Here is a 20,127-nt window from a genome sequence, read left to right on the forward strand (position 1 = left end):
ATGCTATTTATTTATTTATTTATTTATTTATTTATTTATTAGATTTCTATACCGCCCTACTCCCGAAGGACTCAGGGCGGTGCACAGCCAAACAATAAAAACACATACAATACAAAATTTAAAAAATAGAATAAAATCAAATTAAATAATTTTGGCCCCGACAAATTTAAAACCCCAAACTTTTAAAACCAATTTAAAATTGAATATATAAATACTAAAAAATATTTAAAATTTTAAAAATCTTTTATAAAAGAGGGGGAAAATTAGGCCAGGCCGGCCTGGTGAAATAGTAAGGTCTTTAAGGCGCGGCGGAAGGTGCGCAGATCCGGGATCCTCCGTATCTCTGGGGGGAGCTCGTTCCAGATAGTAGGTGCCCCCACAGAGAAGGCTCTCCCCCTGGGGGCCGCCAGTCGGCATTGTTTGGCTGACGGCACCCGGAGGAGCCCCTCTCTATGGGAGCGTACCGGCCGGTGGGAGGCTATTGGTGGTAGTAGGCGGTCCCGCAAGTACCCGGGTCCTAAGCCATGGAGCGCTTTAAAGGTGGTAACCAAAACCTTGAAGCGCACCCGGAAGACCACCGGGAGCCAGTGCAGCTCGCGCAGGAGAGGTGTTACATGGGAACGCCATGTCGCTCCCATTACCACCCGCGCGGCCGCACTCTGCGCCAGTTGGAGCCTCCGGGTGCTCCTCAAGGGGAGCCCCATGTAGAGAGCGTTGCAATAGTCCAGGCGGGAGGTGACAAGGGCATGCTATCCCTCTGTTGATGCAGCCCAGGATTGCATTGGCTTTTTTGGTGGCTGCAGCACGCTGCTGGCTCATATTTACCGTATTTTTCAGACTATAAGATGTACCGGTGTATAAGACGCACCAAGATTTCAAAGAGGTAAGCAAGGAAAAAAAAGTTTTTGCCCTCCCTGGCCCCCTGGAGAACTCTGCAGTAGGGGTGAAATCTACTTACCGGTTCAGAAGTGCACGCCCTGCGGACCCTCTGCACATGCGCAAACCATTCTGGGCTTGATCCCATCCTCTCAGTTTTTTAATCGAAATTCGGTTTTAATTGGGTTGTTTTAAATTCGGGCCAAAATTATTTAATTGTTGTTTAAAATGTTTTTAAATTTTGTATGCTATGTTTTATCCTGGCTGTACACCGCCCTGAGTCCCGCAGGAGAAGGGCGGTATAGAAATATAATAAAATAAATAATAAATAAATAAATAAAAAACAGGTTACTTCCTGGTTAAACCATGCGGAGACTGGGTGGATGGCTGGAGCCTCACACTGCCATCGCTACCGATTCTGGCGAACTGGTTTGAACCGGAAGCATTTCACTCCTGCTCTGCAGGCCTCCCAAACCCTTTGTGCACCCTGTTTTTGCCCTCCCCAGCCCACAGGAGCACTCTGTAGGCCACACAAAGCCTCTGCATCAGGGGTGGGTTCTAAATTTTTTTACTACCGGTTCTGTGGGTGTGGCTTATTTTGTTGGCGTGGCTTGATGGTCATGTGACAATTCTTTAGGATTTAGCAGAGGTACTGGTCTACCAGGCTTTTAACTGCTTGCAGAGCTGTACCAGTTTACTCATTTATTTTTGCAGGCACCGGTCTACTCATTTGTTTTTGGAGGCACTGGTCTACCCATTTATTTTGACGTCATATTGTCACTGCTACCGGCTCGGCCGAACTGGGCCGAACCGGGAGGAACCCACAACTACTCTGTGTGCCACGTTTTTGCGAAAAACGGGATGCGCGGTGCGGGGCTTTGGAAGGTCAAAAATGGCTGTATTTGGTGTATTAGACGCACCAACATTTCCACCCTCTTTTGGGAGGGGGCGAAAGTGTGTCTTATACTCCGAAAAGTACGGTAATTGATTGTCCACTAGGACTCCCAAGATCCATCTCACAGTTACTACTGTTGAGCCAGGTACCATCTATTTTATATTTATGGATCTGAGGTTTTTTTTTTTTTTGGCCTAAATGTAGGCCCTTTACTTTTCTCACTATTTACCCTGCCTACCACAAGCCAGGTGCTCCACCTGAAACCTGATAGATACCTTTTGAATGACGTGTTTTTCTAGCCTAGGATGTCATCCCAAAAGGCGTTGACCAAGATGGGGGTTTATATCCTGACCAGCATTAATAATATATTCTGTGGACAGTTATAATCAAATCAAAGATGTGAATGTGATGTTACATCATCCAGACAAGAAGGAAGGGGGGGAGGAGTGTTGAAATCTGGACATTTATCTCATGAACCAAAGGCCTCCAACAAGGAGAGGCAATTATGGCCTAATGGTTGAGGCTGGAAACCAGGGGACTCTGAGTTCGAGTCCCACCTTAGGTTTGAAAAGTCAGTTGGGTAACTTTGGGCCAGTCATTCTCTCTCTCAGCCCAACTCACCTCACAGAGTTGGGTTGTTGTGTGGAAAATAGGAGGAAGAAGATGTATTAGATATGTTCACCACTTCGTTGTTTATAAAAATAATACTGGTGGGAGATAAATAGAGAAGTTTAATCAAAATAGCTTGAGAATCCCCGTATCTTATTCCTTTTCACTGTTGAAAACCCTACTTCAATTTTTTTTTCTTTCATTTTTCTACATTTCATCTCTCCCAGGTTAAAAAGGAAATGCAATAGGAAAAACACTTTTTTTTTTGTTTATTCCAAATAGAATAGAAGTATTCATGTTCACACTTTTAAAGATCTATCTGGACTCAAAATGTTTTTTTTATGGAAACACTGCCCCCTGGTGCTCCTTTTTTAAAACTGGCCCTTGCTGCTTTCAATCAGGAGAAATTCAAAATGTTCTGAAACTGCAGATTTAATGCATTAAAAACATACCTCATGGCCAAGAAAAAAAAAACTTTTTAGCTCCAAATTTGCAAGATTGCAACCTCCAAAATAAGAAGTGAATGTAAAATGCCACGTCATAGCAGGAATCCCTATCCATCCAACAGTTGGATGGATAGGGATTCAAAATTCCTATCAGTTTCTTTCAAAATTCACTCTAATTTGTCCAGGAAAAAAAGAGCAAATTTTCATGGAAACGACACCAAGACTAAATTCTCACCATGGAGGAATTGCTGCTGTTGATTTCAAAAATGTCAGAAATGGCAAAACCGAACTGTTTCAGTCAGAGATAAAAACAATATGTGGCTTTTTAAAAGAATGGAAAACTCTGACGGCTTTTGGCCGAAAACAGAGAAAAGTAAAGTGATGATTGACGAGTTGGGGGATTGAAAAGCCAGACAAGGACTGGAGCAATTTGTGTAACATGAAGGAAGTTGTTCGTTTCTGTTGCAAAAAAAGTTCACAAGTCACTTATTTTTAATGGGTTATTTTAATGGGTTATTTTAAGGGTAATGGGTTTTAACTTTTGGGAAGCCAATTCGATTTAATTCTGTTTTTAAATTCTTTTTAAATTTTATATTGTATGTATTTTAATTTTGGCTGTTCACCGCCCTGAGTCCTTGGGGAGAAGGGCAGTATACAAATTTAAATAATAAATAATAAATAAATAAATAATTTTCCTGACTTTTGTTTTCATAGTTCTTTTTTCCTTTTCCTTTCCTTTCCTTTCCTTTTTTTTTTTTTTTTTAAACTTTCCACATTTTCTTTTTCTGGCCTTTCGTTCTCCTTTTTTTTTTTTTTTTTTAAATTTGTCTTTTTATTGCTCGGTTTGAAAATAACGCAGCATTTTGACACACACGGAAAAGGATCAGCGTTGCCACGCGATGCTAAAATCACTATGATTCCTCACCCCAGACAGAAAAGTATGTTCATTTAGCCATGTGGTTAAGGAGGCCCCGAGTTCAAGTCCCACCTTAGTCATGAAAGCCAACTGGGGGGATTTGAACCAGTCACTTACTGTCTCTGCCCAACCGCAACGCATAGGGACGCCCCCCCCCCCAAAAAAAAAACCTCCACCCCCAACTAAAGCCTCTCCGGAGAGAAAAGGTGGAGCAATCCGTGTAGTGCTTAGCATCCTCCGGACTGCTGCAAAAGAAGCCGGAATCACCCCCAACCACTCCCACCCGCCCACCTGGCGAGTCGAGAGGGAGGCATTCCCACGTGAGCCCTCCCCGGCTCTGCCATTCCGCGGAGGCAAAGGCGGAGCTGCGCATCCCGGAGCAGGGCGGAGGAGGAGCGGCTCCTCCTCAGGGCCGGCCTGGCAAAGGCTCTTCTTCTTCTTCAGTAGCTCGGGCAGCCGTGGGCAGAGCCAACCCGGAGGAGAATGGCGTCCCGGTCTGCGTCCGCCTCTCGTTCCCACGACCCAGCCACCTACTTCCGAAGGACCAGACCGTTTTTAGCGATGGTGATCGTGGGCGGCATGCTGTACTATGGCGTAAGGAGGGGGGAGAGAGAGAGAGAGAAAGAAAGAGAGAGAGAGAGAGAGAGAGAATGGTATGTAGAGAGATGTAGATGTAGAGAGATAGAGACACAGGTAGAGAGCTGATAGAGCTTATATAGATAGATACAGAGAGAGGGAGAGGGAGAGGGAGAGAGAGGTATGTAGATAGATATAGATGTAGAGAGATAGAGACACAGGTAGAGAGCTGATAGAGCTTATATAGATAGATACAGAGAGAGGGAGAGGGAGAGAGAGGTATGTAGATAGATATAGATGTAGAGAGATAGAGACACAGGTAGAGAGCTGATAGAGCTTATATAGATAGATACAGAGAGAGGGAGAGGGAGAGGGAGAGGGAGAGAGAGGTATGTAGATAGAAGTAGATGTAGAGAGATAGAGGCACAGTTAGAGAGCTGATAGAGCTTAGAGAGAGAGAGAGGTATGTAGATATAGATGTAGAGATAGAGGCACAGGTAGAGAACTGTGTATATATATATGTACACACACACACACACACATACATACATACATACATACATACATACATATTCTTTCTAGCCAGGTTTTACCTAGTAAGCTAAGATGTTCTACAGCCCTAGTTCTGTGAAATCTCATTCACAAGTTTCTGGGCTTTTTGTATTTGCTGACAAGCAGCAACTCTGTGCTGCAATTTGGGAGACTCAAATAGCTATTTCTGCCTTGTAAGGCGTCATCAGTGAGCCACACCCTCTTCTCAAGTATCCTCCCTGTAAAGGTACAATGTTTCTTTTTCTTTTTCGTAGGCTTTTATGTGCATATTCTTTCTAGCCAGGTTTTACCTACGTAAGCGAAGATGTTCTACAGACCTAGTTCTGTGAAATCTCATTCACAAGTATATATCACACACACACACACACACATATCTATATATATATATATCTATATACATATATACATACACACACACACACACACACACACAGAGAGAGAGAGAGAGAGAGAGAGAGAGAGAGAGAGAGAGAGAGAGAGAGAGAGAGAGAGAGGAGCCCCTGTGCACATTTTATAAACCATGTCCTTTCTTAAAAACAAGTTTTGCTGGTTTGTACAATTGTGTACAGGTTATGTAAAGTATAACAGCAGAACCTCTTTTCTTACTCCCCTTTAAATTTGGTTGTGAAGATGACAAGGGGAATGAAAAAGGAACCGGTGTGCAAATTGGAACAATCTGGGGAGAAGCTTGAGTAGTGCTAATAAAACCAACCTTCCCTTTTCCCTCTTCAGTGTGCTATCTTGGCACCTTCAAGGATCCCCTATGATGGTCTGGGTCCATTAGGAAGATTCACACGATATCTGCAGGAGAACCACAAACCTGTTTTCCATGTAGGGTAAGTTGACTTCAACATTTGGGGACACACGTTCCTTGTAGGGGCTATTTGGCTAATACCAATATCCATAGCCCTTAGACTTATATACCGCTTCACAGTGCTTTGTAGCCCTCTCTAGATAGTTTATAGAGTTAGCCTTTTGCCCCCAAACAATCTGGATCCTCCTCATTTTACCGAACTTGGAAGGATGGAAGACAGAGTCAGTAGCAATAACAATAGCACTTATGTACCACTTTACAGTGTATTACAGTTCTCTCTAAACCATTTACTGAGTCAGCCTGTTGCCCCCAACAATCTGGACCCTCATTTTACTGACTTCGGAAGGATGGAAGACTGAATAGCAATAGCAATAGCACTTAGATGTGAAGTTTCCAAAAGATGCCCTAAATAATTCATGAGCTACGAGCCAAACTTCAAAAGAAATACAGTCATTTGTACTACAGAGCCTTGGTAGTACAGTGGTCTAAAGCAGTCTGTTATTAAGACCAGCTGCCTGCAATTACTGCAGGTTCGAATCTCGCCAGGTTCAAGGTTGACTCAGCCTTCCATCCTTTCTAAGGTAGGTAAATTGAGGACCCAGTTGGGGGGGCAATAAGCTGACTTTGTATAAATATACAAAAGGATGAAGGCTATTGCTTAGCACATTGTAAGCCACCCTGAGTCTCCGGAGAAGGGCGACATATAAATCAAATAAAAAAAAATTATTAGGAGCACCATTTCAGCAATATTCGGATGCAGTTAGAACTAATCCTACATATATTTACGTTCCCCTATGACTTTGTCTCTCCCCTCCTCGTTTAGGTCAGACGTTTCATTACCAAGCTACATAACATCATCAGGCTGTGAAGTTTCTGAAAGATGCCCTAATTAATTGATGAGCCATGAGCTAAACTTCAAAAGAAATAAGTCATTTATTAGGAGCACCATTTCAGCATTATTCGGATGCAGTTAGAACTAATCCTACGTAGATTTACGTTCCCCTGTGATCCTATCTCTCCCCTCCTCCCTGGCCATGTCATAAATCACATTCTCCAATTAACCACTTTGGCTGGTTGTGAAACCCAAAACTCTCCTACTGATTGCAGTAGAAAAGCATCTGTGGAATGTAATTTTAGTTAGGGTAATCAATCAGCTCCATCAGTTCTCCCTCCCTCCTGCTCATGGCAACTTGAAAGCTTTGCAAGTTGACATTAGACTTATATACTGCTCAACATTGTCTTACAGATCTCTCTAAGTGGTTTATAGAGTCAGCCTATTGCCCCCAACAATCTGGATCCTCATTTTACTGACCTCAGAAGGATGGTAAACTGAGTCAATCTCAAGCCAGTCAGGATCGAACTTCAGGCTGTGGACAAAGTTTGCCTGCAATACTGCATTCTAACCACTGCGCCACCACAGCTCATAACTATGCTCGATGTCCCGTCCTCTTGAATTCTGTTAAATCTTATCAAATACCAATTTAGTGCTGACCTTAGGTGACCAGATTCATGTCTATAGGCATGAACAATAAACCAGCTTAACTGGAATTTTAACACATGCTTGACAGATAGCAATGCAATGAACTGTCCTGTTGCAAGAAGAGAAAGCTGGTTACCTTTGCCAAGAGAAAGCTGGGCTCTGATCAGTTTGGGGCAGTATTTCCCAACTTCCAGAGGTGTTTATTGCGATGCTCAGAATTCTTAGCAGTGTCTTGTCTTCTGGATTTTGAAACCGAGTTTTGAAAAGTCTAGGATTATGGAGAATAATGGAAATCAAAGATTTTTTTTTACCCAGAATGATGTTTTGAGGTCAAGCCATCCCAACACAGAACATAGAAATATGTTTCTATGACCAAACATGGTGTTTTGGAAGTCATCAGAAACAAAACTCAAAATGGTTTTCTGAGTTCCATCAAATATGGACAGATCCCAGAGGAGTTTTGCAGGACAATCTGGGACACACACTTCCCCTTCTCTTCCTTTTTCCACCTACTCCCCTTCAGGCCTTCTTCCTTCTCAGCCCTTCCCTTCCTTTTCTTAACTGATGCCCCCAGTTGACTAAACTTTTTCTTTTTTTTCTTTTTTTTTATTGCAAAAGTTTTACAATTACATTTTCACCCCTTTTTCCCCCCCTCCCCCCAAGACTTCCCAACCTCCCTAACCCTCCCCTCCCCCCCAGACTTCCCTATAATATACTCATACTCATAAAAAACCCTTAATATAACACTTATATATAAACTTGAACCCCTCCCTCCCCTGTATAATTTTTCTCTTTACCTCCTTACATTAAAATATTTCCAATACATTATTTTCAAATAAAAGCTATTTGATACTTTCTAGTTTGATGTTTGTTCTGAACATATTCTATCCACCTTTTCCATTCCCATTCATAAGTCTCTTGTGAACAATCTTTTAAATATGCTGAAATCTTCGCCATCTCTGCAAAACTGGCCATCTTCAAAGTCCATTCCTCGATAGTGGGCAAAGCTTCATTCTTCCAGTATTTACCTATCAACAATCTTGCTGCTGTTATCATATACAATATCAATTTTGTTTCACCCAATGTAAAACCCTTAACTATACCCAATAAAAACAGTTGTGGAGAAAATTGAATTTTTTTCTTTAAAACATTCTGCATGACCCACCAAATTTTTATCCAAAAAGCCTTAACTTTCCTACAGGTCCACCAAACATGATAATACGTAGCATCCAAACATTCACATCTCCAACATTTTGGCTGAACATTAGGGTACATACATGACAACTTTTTGGGATCTAAATGCCATCTATAAAACATTTTATAGAAATTTTCCCTCAGGTTCTGCGGCTGTGTAAATTTAACATTCTGAACCCAAATTTTTTCCCATGTTTCCAACATCACTGGTTCTTCAAAATTTTGTGCCCACTTAATCATACAGTCTTTAACTAATTCGGTTTCTGAGTCCCTTTCTAGCAAAACATTATAAAGCCTTTTGATATGCATTGGACCTTTCTCTCTTATATGTCTAACCAATTCTTCCTCGTGCAACATAATACCAGTTTTTTGGTCCTCTTTCCATCTCAATTGTAATTGATTATATTGTAACCAAGTTAAATTAATCCCTTCGTCCAACAGTGTCTGCAATGTCTTCAGCTGCCATCTGCCCGCATCTGTAAAAAGAACCTCTTTGTATAAAAACCCCCAGAGTGACATTATATTTGTATTCCACAAAGTATGACCAAGATCCAGCCATAACGGTATTTTATAATCCCATTTGAGTCGATGCTTCTTCCAAACTCTCATCAAAGAGTCCCTAAGTATATGACTTTTAAATACTTTATCAACTTTGTCATCATAAAATAAGTAAGCATGCCATCCAAATTCAAGATCAAAACTTTCTGCATTCAATATTCCAGCCTTTTTACTTCCAAACCAATCACTTGTTAAAGTTAAAGCTGCTGCATCATAATATAGCTGTAGGTTTGGAAGTTTAAGACCTCCTCTTTCTGGAACATCTTGCATAATTTTCATTTTCACTCTCGGCTTCTTCTCGTTCCAGACGAACTTATTCACTCCAGATTGCCAAACTTTCAATTGTTTATCACTTTTAAGCACCGGAATCATTTGAAACAAAAAAAGAAATCTTGGCAAAATATTCATCTTAACTGCTGCTATTCTTCCAAGTAGAGACAGCTGCAGTTTTTTCCAAGTCTCCATATCTTTCTGCACCTCTCGCCACAACACCTCATAGTTATTTTGAAACAATTTCATGTTTGATTCTGCAACCTGAACTCCTAGATATTTTACCTTAGGTACAGTCTCAAAACCTGCCCTCCTTTCAAGCTCATGTTTACGATCTTGTGTCATGTTTTTAGCTATCATTTTAGTCTTTTTTGGATTCAATCTAAAACCTGAAACTTTACCATAGTCTTGTATAATGTCCTTCATCAAGATTATTGATTCCATTGGTTGTGATAGGGTAACAACCAGATCATCTGCAAATGCCTTTATTCTGTAATCCTCTTGCCTAATCTTTATACCTTTCAAGATATTAGAGTCCCGTATTGTATTTAGCAAGACTTCTAGTGTTAAAATAAATAAAAGTGGGGACAACGGACATCCCTGTCTTGTTCCTTTTTCAATTTTAAACTCTGTTGTCAGACTTCCATTAATAATGATCTGTGCCTTTTGCTCTTGATAAATTGCCGAAATCGCCTGTATAAATTGATCCCCAAAGTCCATCTTTTTTAAAGTCTTTAGTAGAAAATTCCAATCCACTCTATCAAAGGCCTTCTCTGCGTCCAAAAAGACCAGCACTGCAGGAATCTGTTTATTCTTCTCAAGATATTCCAATAAATCTATTACTTGCCTTACATTGTCCTTCATATATCTGCCCTCGATAAATCCCGCTTGATCATCATGAATCACCTTTTGAATTACTGGCATCAACCTGTTGGCTAGTACTTTCGCAAAGATTTTATAATCTGTATTCAAAAGAGATATTGGTCTATAGTTCTCTGGTTTTTTAGGACCGATTTGTTCTTTTGGTATCAAAGATATGTAAGCTGTTGTCCATGATGGGGGTATTTTACCCCCTTGCTGAATATTGCAAAATAAATCTCTAAGTTGTTCCACCATTTCAGCTTGCAAAGTTTTGTAATACACTGCGGTCAAGCCATCCGTGCCAGGAGCTTTGGCTGTTTTTAACTGTTTAATTGCTACTATTATCTCCTCCTCTGTTATAGGATAATTCATTCTTTCCTTTTGTTGATCAGTAATTTTTGTAACTCTTTTATCGTTTAAATATTTTTCTATAAGTCCATTCTGCACCTCCTCTTTAGCATATAATTTAGTATAATAGTCCACAAAAGCTTCTTTAATTAATTTTTGTTGAAAGATTTCTTTCCCTCCAATATCAATACTATCAATAGTCCGTATACTTTGTTTTTTCCTCAATGTGTAAGCCAACCATCTGCCCGGTTTATTAGCGTTACAAAATGTGTTATGCTTCGCATATTGTAAGTTTGTTGCAACTTGTTCCACCATAAGCATTTGAAATTGGTCTTTCAAAAGTTTTATAACACTACGTATTCTTTCATCTGTTGGATTTTTAATAAGTAACTGTTCTTTATTCTTTATTTCTATTTCCAGTTCAGATCTTTTCTTTTGTCGGAACAGTCTATGTTTAGAGTTCATGTAGATAAGTACCCCTCTCATATAAGCTTTACTTGCATCCCACACAATTTCAATTGGGGTACCTTTATTCAAATTTATTTCAAAAAATTCTTTCAAATGCTTTTTAAGTTCTGTTGTATTTTTTTCATATCTAAACAAATTCTCATTTAATCTCCAAGAACGTCTCTCAACCTTGTCCATCTCAATTTCTATCCATACTGGGCTATGGTCAGTCAAAGTTCTTGGAAAAATCTTTGTTCTTTTTGTCTTAACAAGTAAATCATCTGTCAACAAAATAAAGTCAATCCAAGGATCTGTGTCTGTCAGAAAAAAAAGTATAGTCCAATTCTTTTGGATTATGTATTCTCCAAACATCTTTTAGTTCCATATCTTCTTTCATGTCAAAAAAGGTCTGTGGTAATCTGATCCTAGACTTTGCCAAACTCTTTTTATCTAATTTAGAGTCGATTACTCCATTCCAGTCTCCCATAATTAAAATAGATCTGTAATCCCATTGCAATATTTTAGTATGTAACATCTTATAGAAATAGTCCTGTTGTTGATTGGGAGCATAAATTCCAATCAGAAGAATTTGGCCATTTGCTGTAGGCAATTCAATTGCTACAAACCTACCATCTTCATCTGTTTCTATAACTTTAGCTGTTAACTTTTTATTTACATAAATAACCACACCATTCTTTTTTTGCGAAGTTGAAGATATAAAATGTGTTCCTAGTTTGGAGTTTATCAAATATTTTTGATCTTGAGTTGTGATATGCGTTTCTTGTAAACAAATTATATCATTAAATTGTTTCAAATATGTAAATAATTTCTTCCTTTTCTGTGCTGAATTCAACCCATTAACATTCCAAGATAAACACTTAAACATCATCACCCTCTTTCTGGAGCAAAGAGCAAAATAATTGAAGGTCATCCGAAAGCTTCGATCTCGCTCCCCCCATGGCTCCAGTCTCTTGTGCAGTACTCTTAACTGCCTCCTTGTCTTGTCTTTCCTGTTGTTGTTGTTGCTTTTGTTTAAGTAACTTAGATTGAGCTCGAGTTATACGTTGATCCTTAACTTCAATCATCTGAACCGGGTCCAAGATTGGAGAAGATTCCAGCAAGGGCTCATCCAGAAAACCTCCTTCTGCACCTTGCACTTCCTCTAATTCCTGCTTAGACTGTTCTTGCAGTTCTCGTTGAGGTTGCTTCTCTTCACTCTCTTTAATCTCCAAAACTGTAGATGTACGTGGAGATGGTGTTCTTTCCTTAAAAATAGTAGTATAGAAGTGCTGTGCCTTCTCCACGGTATTCAAACGGTATCTTTCTCCCTTGTATCTGAAAATTATGCCAACTGGTGCGTCCCACCGGAAAGGTATCTGTAAATTTTGCAATTCCTTAACAAGAAAGCCAAATTCTTTTCTAGCTTTCAGCATTTTAGGAGGCAATTCTTTATAAATTCCAATTCGTGAGCCCCCCACTTGTACAGAAGTGTAAAAGGATTTTTGCAGGATATCGTTTCTTATTTCTCTATCTGTAAAATATATGACCACATCTCTAGGTAATTGTCTTTGTCTGGCCACCCAGGAGTTCACTCTGTAAATTTTGTCTATTTTGTGAAAAACCACATCAGGATTAACTTGTAAAATCTTGGCCAGGGCCTCAGAACAAACTTGTCTCAAATCCTGTCTTTCCTCCTCTCGAATTCCTCGAAGCCGTATAGCAAACTCCATTGCCCTGAATTGTATCATGACAATCTCGTTTTCAACTCTTTGCATTTTATTGTCAACATCAGCAATTTTATAATCATTGTCTTTCATCTTAACATTAACTTCTGATTTAAGTTCTTCAACTTTAAAATCAACTTTCCCAATAAATTCTGCCAGGCCAGATGCCACTTCTGATATTTTTTTGGTCACCTTGTTTTGGTTCTGTTTCACCATATCTTTAACTTCATTAATTTCCTGCATAAATTCCTGATGTGATTTTTGAAGTTTATCATCTATCTCCTGTTGAGATTTTTGAAATTTATCATCCAAAGTTTTAGAAATAAATTCTTTTAAATCTCCCACATCAAATTCTTTTTTCTGAGTCTGTAGCTGTTGAGCAGGGGGAAGCTGCGTTTCATGTTTGTGTGGGGGGGATCCCCCCACTGTTGCCTTCCCTTCCTGCTTCTTTGAAGCCATCCTGCCACGTGATCTAGTTTTTCTAAAGAGGGAAGTTCCTTTTCCTTTCCCTCCTGCACAAAGACTTCTAAAAAAGTCCCCCAGATTTGATCAAATAAAGGTTGAAGTAAAGCAAAGTCAAGTATTGAAAAGGGAGAAATTTTCCACTTGTTTCTCTTATTACAAACAAGGCAACTTTGTAGCAACTTGGAAACTTTGTAACAAAGCAAGATAACTTCACCAATCCACACTCGCTGGCTCGTTAACTCTAAGGCTGAGCGCCATGTTTTTTCAAAGCACTTTCACTCATTCGCATTTTTCTCAGTTTAAAAAGTCAACAAAGCGCTAATACTTGCGTTTCCAAGTTTCAGGATTCAGGTAATTTCGCTGTTTATTAAAGCTGGTTCTTTTCGCTTTGAGTTTCCTGCAGCCGGCTTGTTCTGCAAAAGCAGAATCGTCCCACGTCGTCCGGAGTTTCAGCAGGTTGGGAGGGAGCCACGCCTGTTCTCTCCCCAGAAACTTCCCTGGGGGGTTACAGGGGCTCGACCTGTGCCCTGCGATCTCTACTTCCTCAATCCTATGGATTTTGAAGTTTTCGAGCCGCTTCTTCGTCTCGAAGCGGCTCTACGGGCGGCGGGGCTGGCGGAGCTTCAAAAGGCGCCGCCGTCGCCGAAGACAGGGAAACCGGAAGTCTTCAAGTTGACTAAACTTTTTCAATCACTTGACGCCAAATAACAAGGCAAATTCCAAAGTCACAATTGACCAGAAGACAGAAGAAATCTAGAATCTGCGCCAATGCTGACTCATTCAACCTCCTACAGAAGCAAGACCAAATTCTGGTCATTGCAGGAGTTAGAGAAATTCAAAGTTGAGGAATCAAACTTAGGAATGCTTCATCCTTAAGAATGCTTCTGTAGAAGATTTCTGAGGAAAATAGCGGAAAAATACTTGCCAAGTGACTGTAGATATTCAATCTGTAATAATGAAACACGAGGGAGAATTTCACCCTTTCCCTTTTCTGAACTGACGTCTAATTTATTCTTGACAACTGGTGCTGTTTTTCTTAATTACAGATATGCGGTGATTTGGTTACTTCATATCGGTGAAGCGTGTTTGAGTATCTGGTTATGCAAGTAAGTTCTCCTAACTTCTTCAGGAGTTGAAGGTGGCACACTTTGTGTTGGTAGTTTACTACATCTAGAAATAATCTTTGTGAACAGAATATAAAATGGAATAGAATAGAGCAGAACAGAATAGGATGCAGAATAGAAAAAAGAAGTACAAAGTGGGAGTACAAAGTGATAGTCATAGGATACTAAATAAGCAATCGGCAAAAATCATAATCGGATACTAAGTAAAAGCAATCAACATAAATCATAAGATAGAAACAACAAAGTTATAGTCATAAGAAGCTAAGGAAGTAGATAATAGGAAAGATGAGAAGGATAATAGGCGATACAGCCTTATTTTATTTATTTATTTATTATCAAATTTATAGACCGCCCTTCTCCCGAAGGACTCAGGGCGATGTACAGCCAAAGTAAAAAACATAGATACAAACATTAAAAACAATTTAAAAAGATATATATATATATATAAATTTGGCCCCAAAGTTAAAAAAACAATAACAAAACATATTAAAAACATTTAAAAAGCATTAAACCTGCCCGGCTTGCTGAAAAAGGAAGGTGTTCAGGGCACGGTGGAAGGCACCGAGGTCTTGAATTCTTCGTATCTCAGGGGGGCAGTTGATTCCAGAGAGCAGGTGCCCCCATAGAGAAGGCCCTCCCCCTGGGGGCCACCAGTCTACATTGCTTGGCCGATGGCACCCTGAGGAGGCCCTCTCTGTGGGAGCGCACCGGTCGGTGGGAGGTTGTTGGTGGCAGCAGATGGTCTCAAAGGTATCCAGGTCCTATGCCATGGAGCGCTTTAAACGTGATAACCAACACCTTGAAGCGCACCCGGAAGACCACTGGGAGCCAGTGCAGCTCACGCAGGAGAGGTGTTATGTGGGAGCGCCATGCAGCTACCGTCACTATCCACACGGCTGCATTCTGGACCAGCTGTAGTCTCCGGGTGCTCTTATTAGATGATTTGACATCCCAGGGCATAAGACTGTGTTGTGGGAATTAATTGTTTAGCAGAGGGATGGCATTGGGGAAAAAACTGTCCCTGTGTCTGGTTGTTTTGGCGTGCAATGCCCTACAGTGTTGTCTTGAGGGAAGAAGTTGAAACAGTTTATGTCCAGGATGTGAGATGTTTCTGTAGATGTTTTCACAGCCCTCTTTCTGGCTCATGCCTCAATGGAAGGCAGGCTGGTTGCAGTTGTTTTTCCTGCAGTCCTAACTACCTGTTGCAGTCTGGGTCTGTCTTGTTTGGTGTCTGAGTGAGGGACACTGCCTCCCATAACTAAAAGTTTGCAGTAAGGACTCCCACGTTAATAATGGCATAGATGGATGGAAAATATTCAGAAATAATATGATTTTCCATTCCAATACAGATAAGTCCTTGTCTTATGACCACAATTGAGCTCAAAATTTTCGTTGCTAAGTGAGGCAGTTGTTAAGTGACCTTTGCCCCCTTTTACAACCTTTCTTGCCACAGTTGTTAAGTGAATCACTTAAGTTAGTAACACCATTGTTACGTGAACCTGGCTTCCCTATTGGCTTGGCTTGTCAGAATGTCGCAAAAGGGGATCACGTGATCCTGGGACACTGCGACCGTCATAAATGTGAGTCAGTTGCCAGGAATCTGAATTTTAATCCCTGGGGATGCAGCAATGGTTGTAAGTGTGACAAATGGGCCTAAATCACTTTTTATTTCAGTGTCAAATGGTCACTCAACGAACTGTTGTAAGTCGAGAACGACCTGTACTTTCATTGCAAGCTTGGAGGTGTAAACAAAATGTGGTGACATCAAATCTAAAATTGGCCAGTGTTACATGGAGATGGTCCAGATAGGAAAGAACAGGTAGCTGATCTCGGTTGAGGAGAGCCAGAGTTGACCTGCCGAACAAGTTCCTCTGGAGGAGATATCTTACTCAATAGAGGGTGGAGTATGCAAAATGCACCTTTGTGTGGTTTCACAACCCGCTTTGCCACATTATATTCATCTTGCAGTTCATTTCCATCCCATCCTTTCTCTGTTCTGACCTAATCTTCCTTAAAAAGCATAAGGCAGAGTCTTGGTCCCGGCAAAACCCCTTTTATTTACACGACTGTGAATTCCTTTCATTCACAGTCAGCATGGCTTGGCAAACAGTCTTTCAGAGGAATATTTATCAACACAAACCTTATCTCGCTTGGAAAGCTGGCAGATAACTAGTTTCCAAATGCAGGGCAAGGCAATACTTGGCACAGAGTCTCTTAGAGTCATAAACAGAACTTTCCACTCTTTAACCGTCCAATTTTTTTCCTGCAAAAGCCTGTTCCAAGTTCGCTCCTCTTTTGTTTCCTATTGGAGGGGCCAATCACCTCCAAGGTGTGGCTTTACTCCCAAGTCGACCCTGCTTTCTTAGTGGTTCTTGTCTTCTGGCAGCTCTGCACATGCACACACTGAGAACAGGCTCCAGCTGTTCCTCTGCTTCACTGCTGCCTAGCCCCATCTCTGTCTCTGACACAGAGTCCTCCTCCGAGCTTTCCCCAGACCTCAGGACTGGCCCATGTTGCTCCCCAACCTCCTCACTGTCTGCTGCCAGCTCCACTGGCTGCCGGTGGGCCACAACATTATCTGAGCCAATAGAAGCAATTACTCGCCCAACCCAGTGTGTTCTCGTTGCATGAGAACACATTCACAGCTTGGTTGATTCTCTGCGGGTTGCTAACCAATAATTAATGCAGTCCCACTCCAAGGAATTGATCTGAAAACATAAGCAGGATGAGAAGTTGGGTTATACAAGAAGGAGCAGCAGAAGAAGACTGTGGAGTCCTTGGTCGTTTAGGTCAGACGTTTCATTACCAAGCTACATAACATCATCAGGCTGTGAAGTTTCTGAAAGATGCCCTAATTAATTGATGAGCCATGAGCTAAACTTCAAAAGAAATAAGTCATTTATTAGGAGCACCATTTCAGCATTATTCGGATGCAGTTAGAACTAATCCTACGTAGATTTACGTTCCCCTGTGATCCTATCTCTCCCCTCCTCCCTGGCCATGTCATAAATCACATTCTCCAATTAACTATATTGGCTAGCTGTGAAACCCAAAACTCTCCTACTGATTGCAGTAGAAAAGCATCTGTGGAATGCAATTTCAGTTAGGGAAATCAATCAGCTCCATCTGTTCTCCCTCCCTGCTGCGTATGGCAACTTGAAAGCTTTGCAAGTTGACATTGGCCCTTGGTGCTCTCTGAGCTTGGTGGTTTTCTTGCAGACGTTTCATTACCACATCAGCAGTGCAATTTTCTGTGCAGAATAAGAATAAGTAAGAGAACCTTCTTCCAGGTTTATATTCAGATCCAAAATAGGTTTTGTAACTGGGAATTGTGGTCCACACTGTGAATACTCGAAAAGGATGTTAGCAGCTTGTTTTTCTGATCGCAGAATAAGTGCCGAAGATCATGCAACTTTATTTAAGCTTGAACCATTTCCCCAATTAAATAAATAACGTGGAATTTCCCTCTCTTTTCCTCGCAGTAAGAAAGGCATCACGGAGAGCAAGACGCAGCTTTGGTGGTTCGTTCAAACATTGCTGTGCGGCCTCTTTTCGCTTTATTTTCTGCTGGTTTACAAGCCACCCAAGAAAACCCAATGAAGAATTGGAACTGGAAAAGGAATCAGAAACAAAAATGGGATGATATTGCCCTTAACACCGAAGGATCTCTCCGTATTTTGGCATTTGACTGAAAACACCTTTCACTGTTACCTGGAAAGACCAAAACAAAAAAACAAAAAAAACCCCACAACTTGGTGTTGAGGCACCCTGGTGATAAATTTATGAGTTGATAAAGCGGAAATCACATTTTAAATAGGGAATCAAAAGTTCTCACCTTCTTACAGATGATCTGCTGTTCAAAGATAGAAAGTATCTTGAATTTTTTAATTCTGTGTTTAGTAATAAAAAGAGACCTTGGTATTAGGGTAAGAGCTGCTACACTGTTCATTTGGAGCAATAATCCTGTTTACAATACAGGTAATCCTTGACTTACAACAGTTTGCTTAGTGACCCTTCGCAGTTACAAGGGCACTGAAAAAACAACTTTCGACCATTTGTCATGCTGACGACCGTTGCAGCACTGTGGTCATGTGATTTACATTCGGTCTCCGCTATCTTCTCAGGAAAGTATGACTCTCAAATCAGGGGTGAAATCCAGCAGGTTCTAACAGGTTCTGGAGAACCGGTAGCGGAAATTTTGAGTAGTTCGGAGAACCAGGAAATACCACCTGTGGCTGGCCCCAGAGTAGGGTGGAAATGGAGATTTTGCAATATCCTTCCCCCAGGAGTGGGGTGAGAATGGAGATTTTGCAGTATCCTTCCCCTGCCACGCCCACCAAGCCACACCACGCCCACCAAGCCACGCCCACAGAACCAGTAGTAAAAAAATTTGGATTTCACCACTGTCTCACATGGTACTTTTACTGAGAGAAGCAGTTGCAGAGAAGTAAGTCAGGCAGAGTCTGGAGATTCCCGCACAAAGCATTAAGCTAATTTCCCCTGTTCAAATCCCACCCAGTGCCCCATGTCCAGTGGCCAATATGATGTCGCAAAGGTGTTACGAGAACTCCGAGGCAAAACGCAGCCTTGACTGGTGTTTCTGCCTGTGCCTTTGCCTTGTGGACTTGCCTTGTCTTGTGGACCTTAACTCTGGACTTTATCCTGTGAGCTTGCACCTTCTCTGTGGACTTCCTCTTTGCTTTTGCAAATTGGTTTTGTTGCTTATTTGTTTATGTTTGTGGGACTGTGGGCGGCTATCTGCAGGGAAGTTTGGGGTGCAGCCCAGGGGTGAAATGCTACCGGTTCGCTCCGATTCGGGTAAACCAGTAGCAGCAGCAGCCCGGACGTCATTACTTCCTGGTTTTAATCCTGTTTTTGATCCTCTGCACATGCACAGAAGGCTTTGCACATGCACAGAGGGTCCAAAATCGGACATGAAGATGGCGCATGCGTGCGCACTTCCGAACCGGTAGGGAAGGTAAATAGATTTCACCCCTGGTGCAGCCTTTCCAACCATTGTAAGGCCATTTGCGGTGTAATTTAACAGAGCAACATAGGACTCTTTCGAAGCCTGCTTCTGCCTAGAGGACCTGGGTCAGAACATGTGGCATAAAGTTCAATTAATTCAGAGTATCTTCCCTTCTTCAAATCATTTAGGCTCTGGATTTCTATCGCTCTGAGCAAATCCAGATCTCAGGGCTATCGGTTAAAGAAAGCACAAACATTTGCAATTGAAGTGTAGTATCATAGGAGATGTTGTAAACTTTAGAAAAGATGTTCTGCTTCAACAGAAGTTTTAGCAAAGGAGGTTTGCTAAGCCATATGTCTTCCTTGCTTGTAAGGTTGAAGTCACTTTGCTCGGTCATTCCTCACAGCCCTCCTCATCCTTGCTGCTCCAGCAACACCAAATGGGAAAATGCTTGCCCAACAATTTTGATACACAAAAGGACATCCTCGATTCAGTCCCTCTGCTAGAGGGGGTTGTGAAGATCACTGCTTGTGTCATTGCTTTACTGAGATCAAAACTCTTGTGTTCCATTGAAGCTTCTTTCTTTCACCTCTTGATGTGACCCAAGAGTTTCCCCAATGCAAAGTGTTAAAGACACTTCAATGTCATCTCACACAGACCTACTAAAGAACATTCATTTCTGCGGAACTATTAATTCTTTTTAAATTTTGTTGAAACAATAGCAATATTTCTTGTATGTTGTGTGCCTGTTTAATCTAGGAATACATTTGGGTTTATTGTCAAGCCATGCTAAAGAATGCTACTTCTTCATGTTTTACTTGTATTGTTATGTCACTCCAGAAATGTTACGGTGATAGGATAGGACAGGACAGGACAGGACAGAATAAGGAATAGAATAAGGAGTGGAGTGGAGTGGAGTGGAGTGGAGTGGAGTGGACTGGACTGGACTGGACTGGACTGGACTGGACTGGACTGGACGAATGGAATGGAATGGAATGGAATA

General features: G+C 41.2%; 1 protein-coding gene across 1 annotated transcript; it reads left to right on the top strand.

Moving 5' to 3' along the window:
* Positions 1 to 4,086: 4,086 nt before the first annotated feature.
* On the top strand, positions 4,087 to 18,085 carry LOC117669196 (transmembrane protein 254). The gene is made up of 4 exons (XM_034423446.3): positions 4,087 to 4,336; positions 5,603 to 5,706; positions 14,078 to 14,137; positions 17,638 to 18,085. Exons 1-4 carry the CDS (start codon positions 4,226 to 4,228, stop codon positions 17,753 to 17,755), a joined length of 393 nt encoding a protein of 130 aa, XP_034279337.2. The 5' UTR covers positions 4,087 to 4,225; the 3' UTR covers positions 17,756 to 18,085.
* Positions 18,086 to 20,127: the final 2,042 nt, after the last annotated feature.

The sequence above is a fragment of the Pantherophis guttatus genome, chromosome 6, assembly GCF_059756535.1.
Source record: "Pantherophis guttatus breed Tessera chromosome 6, ASM5975653v1, whole genome shotgun sequence".
Lineage (NCBI taxonomy): Eukaryota > Metazoa > Chordata > Lepidosauria > Squamata > Colubridae > Pantherophis > Pantherophis guttatus.

Coding starts and splice junctions, on each gene's coding strand:
- LOC117669196 (XM_034423446.3), top strand. CDS start 4,226: ATGGCGTCCCGGTCTGCGTCCGCCTCTCGTTCCCACGACCCAGCCACC. Junction 4,337..5,602: donor GCGGCATGCTGTACTATGGC/GTAAGGAGGGGG, acceptor TTCCCTCTTCAG/TGTGCTATCTTGGCACCTTC. Junction 14,138..17,637: donor TTGAGTATCTGGTTATGCAA/GTAAGTTCTCCT, acceptor TTTTCCTCGCAG/TAAGAAAGGCATCACGGAGA.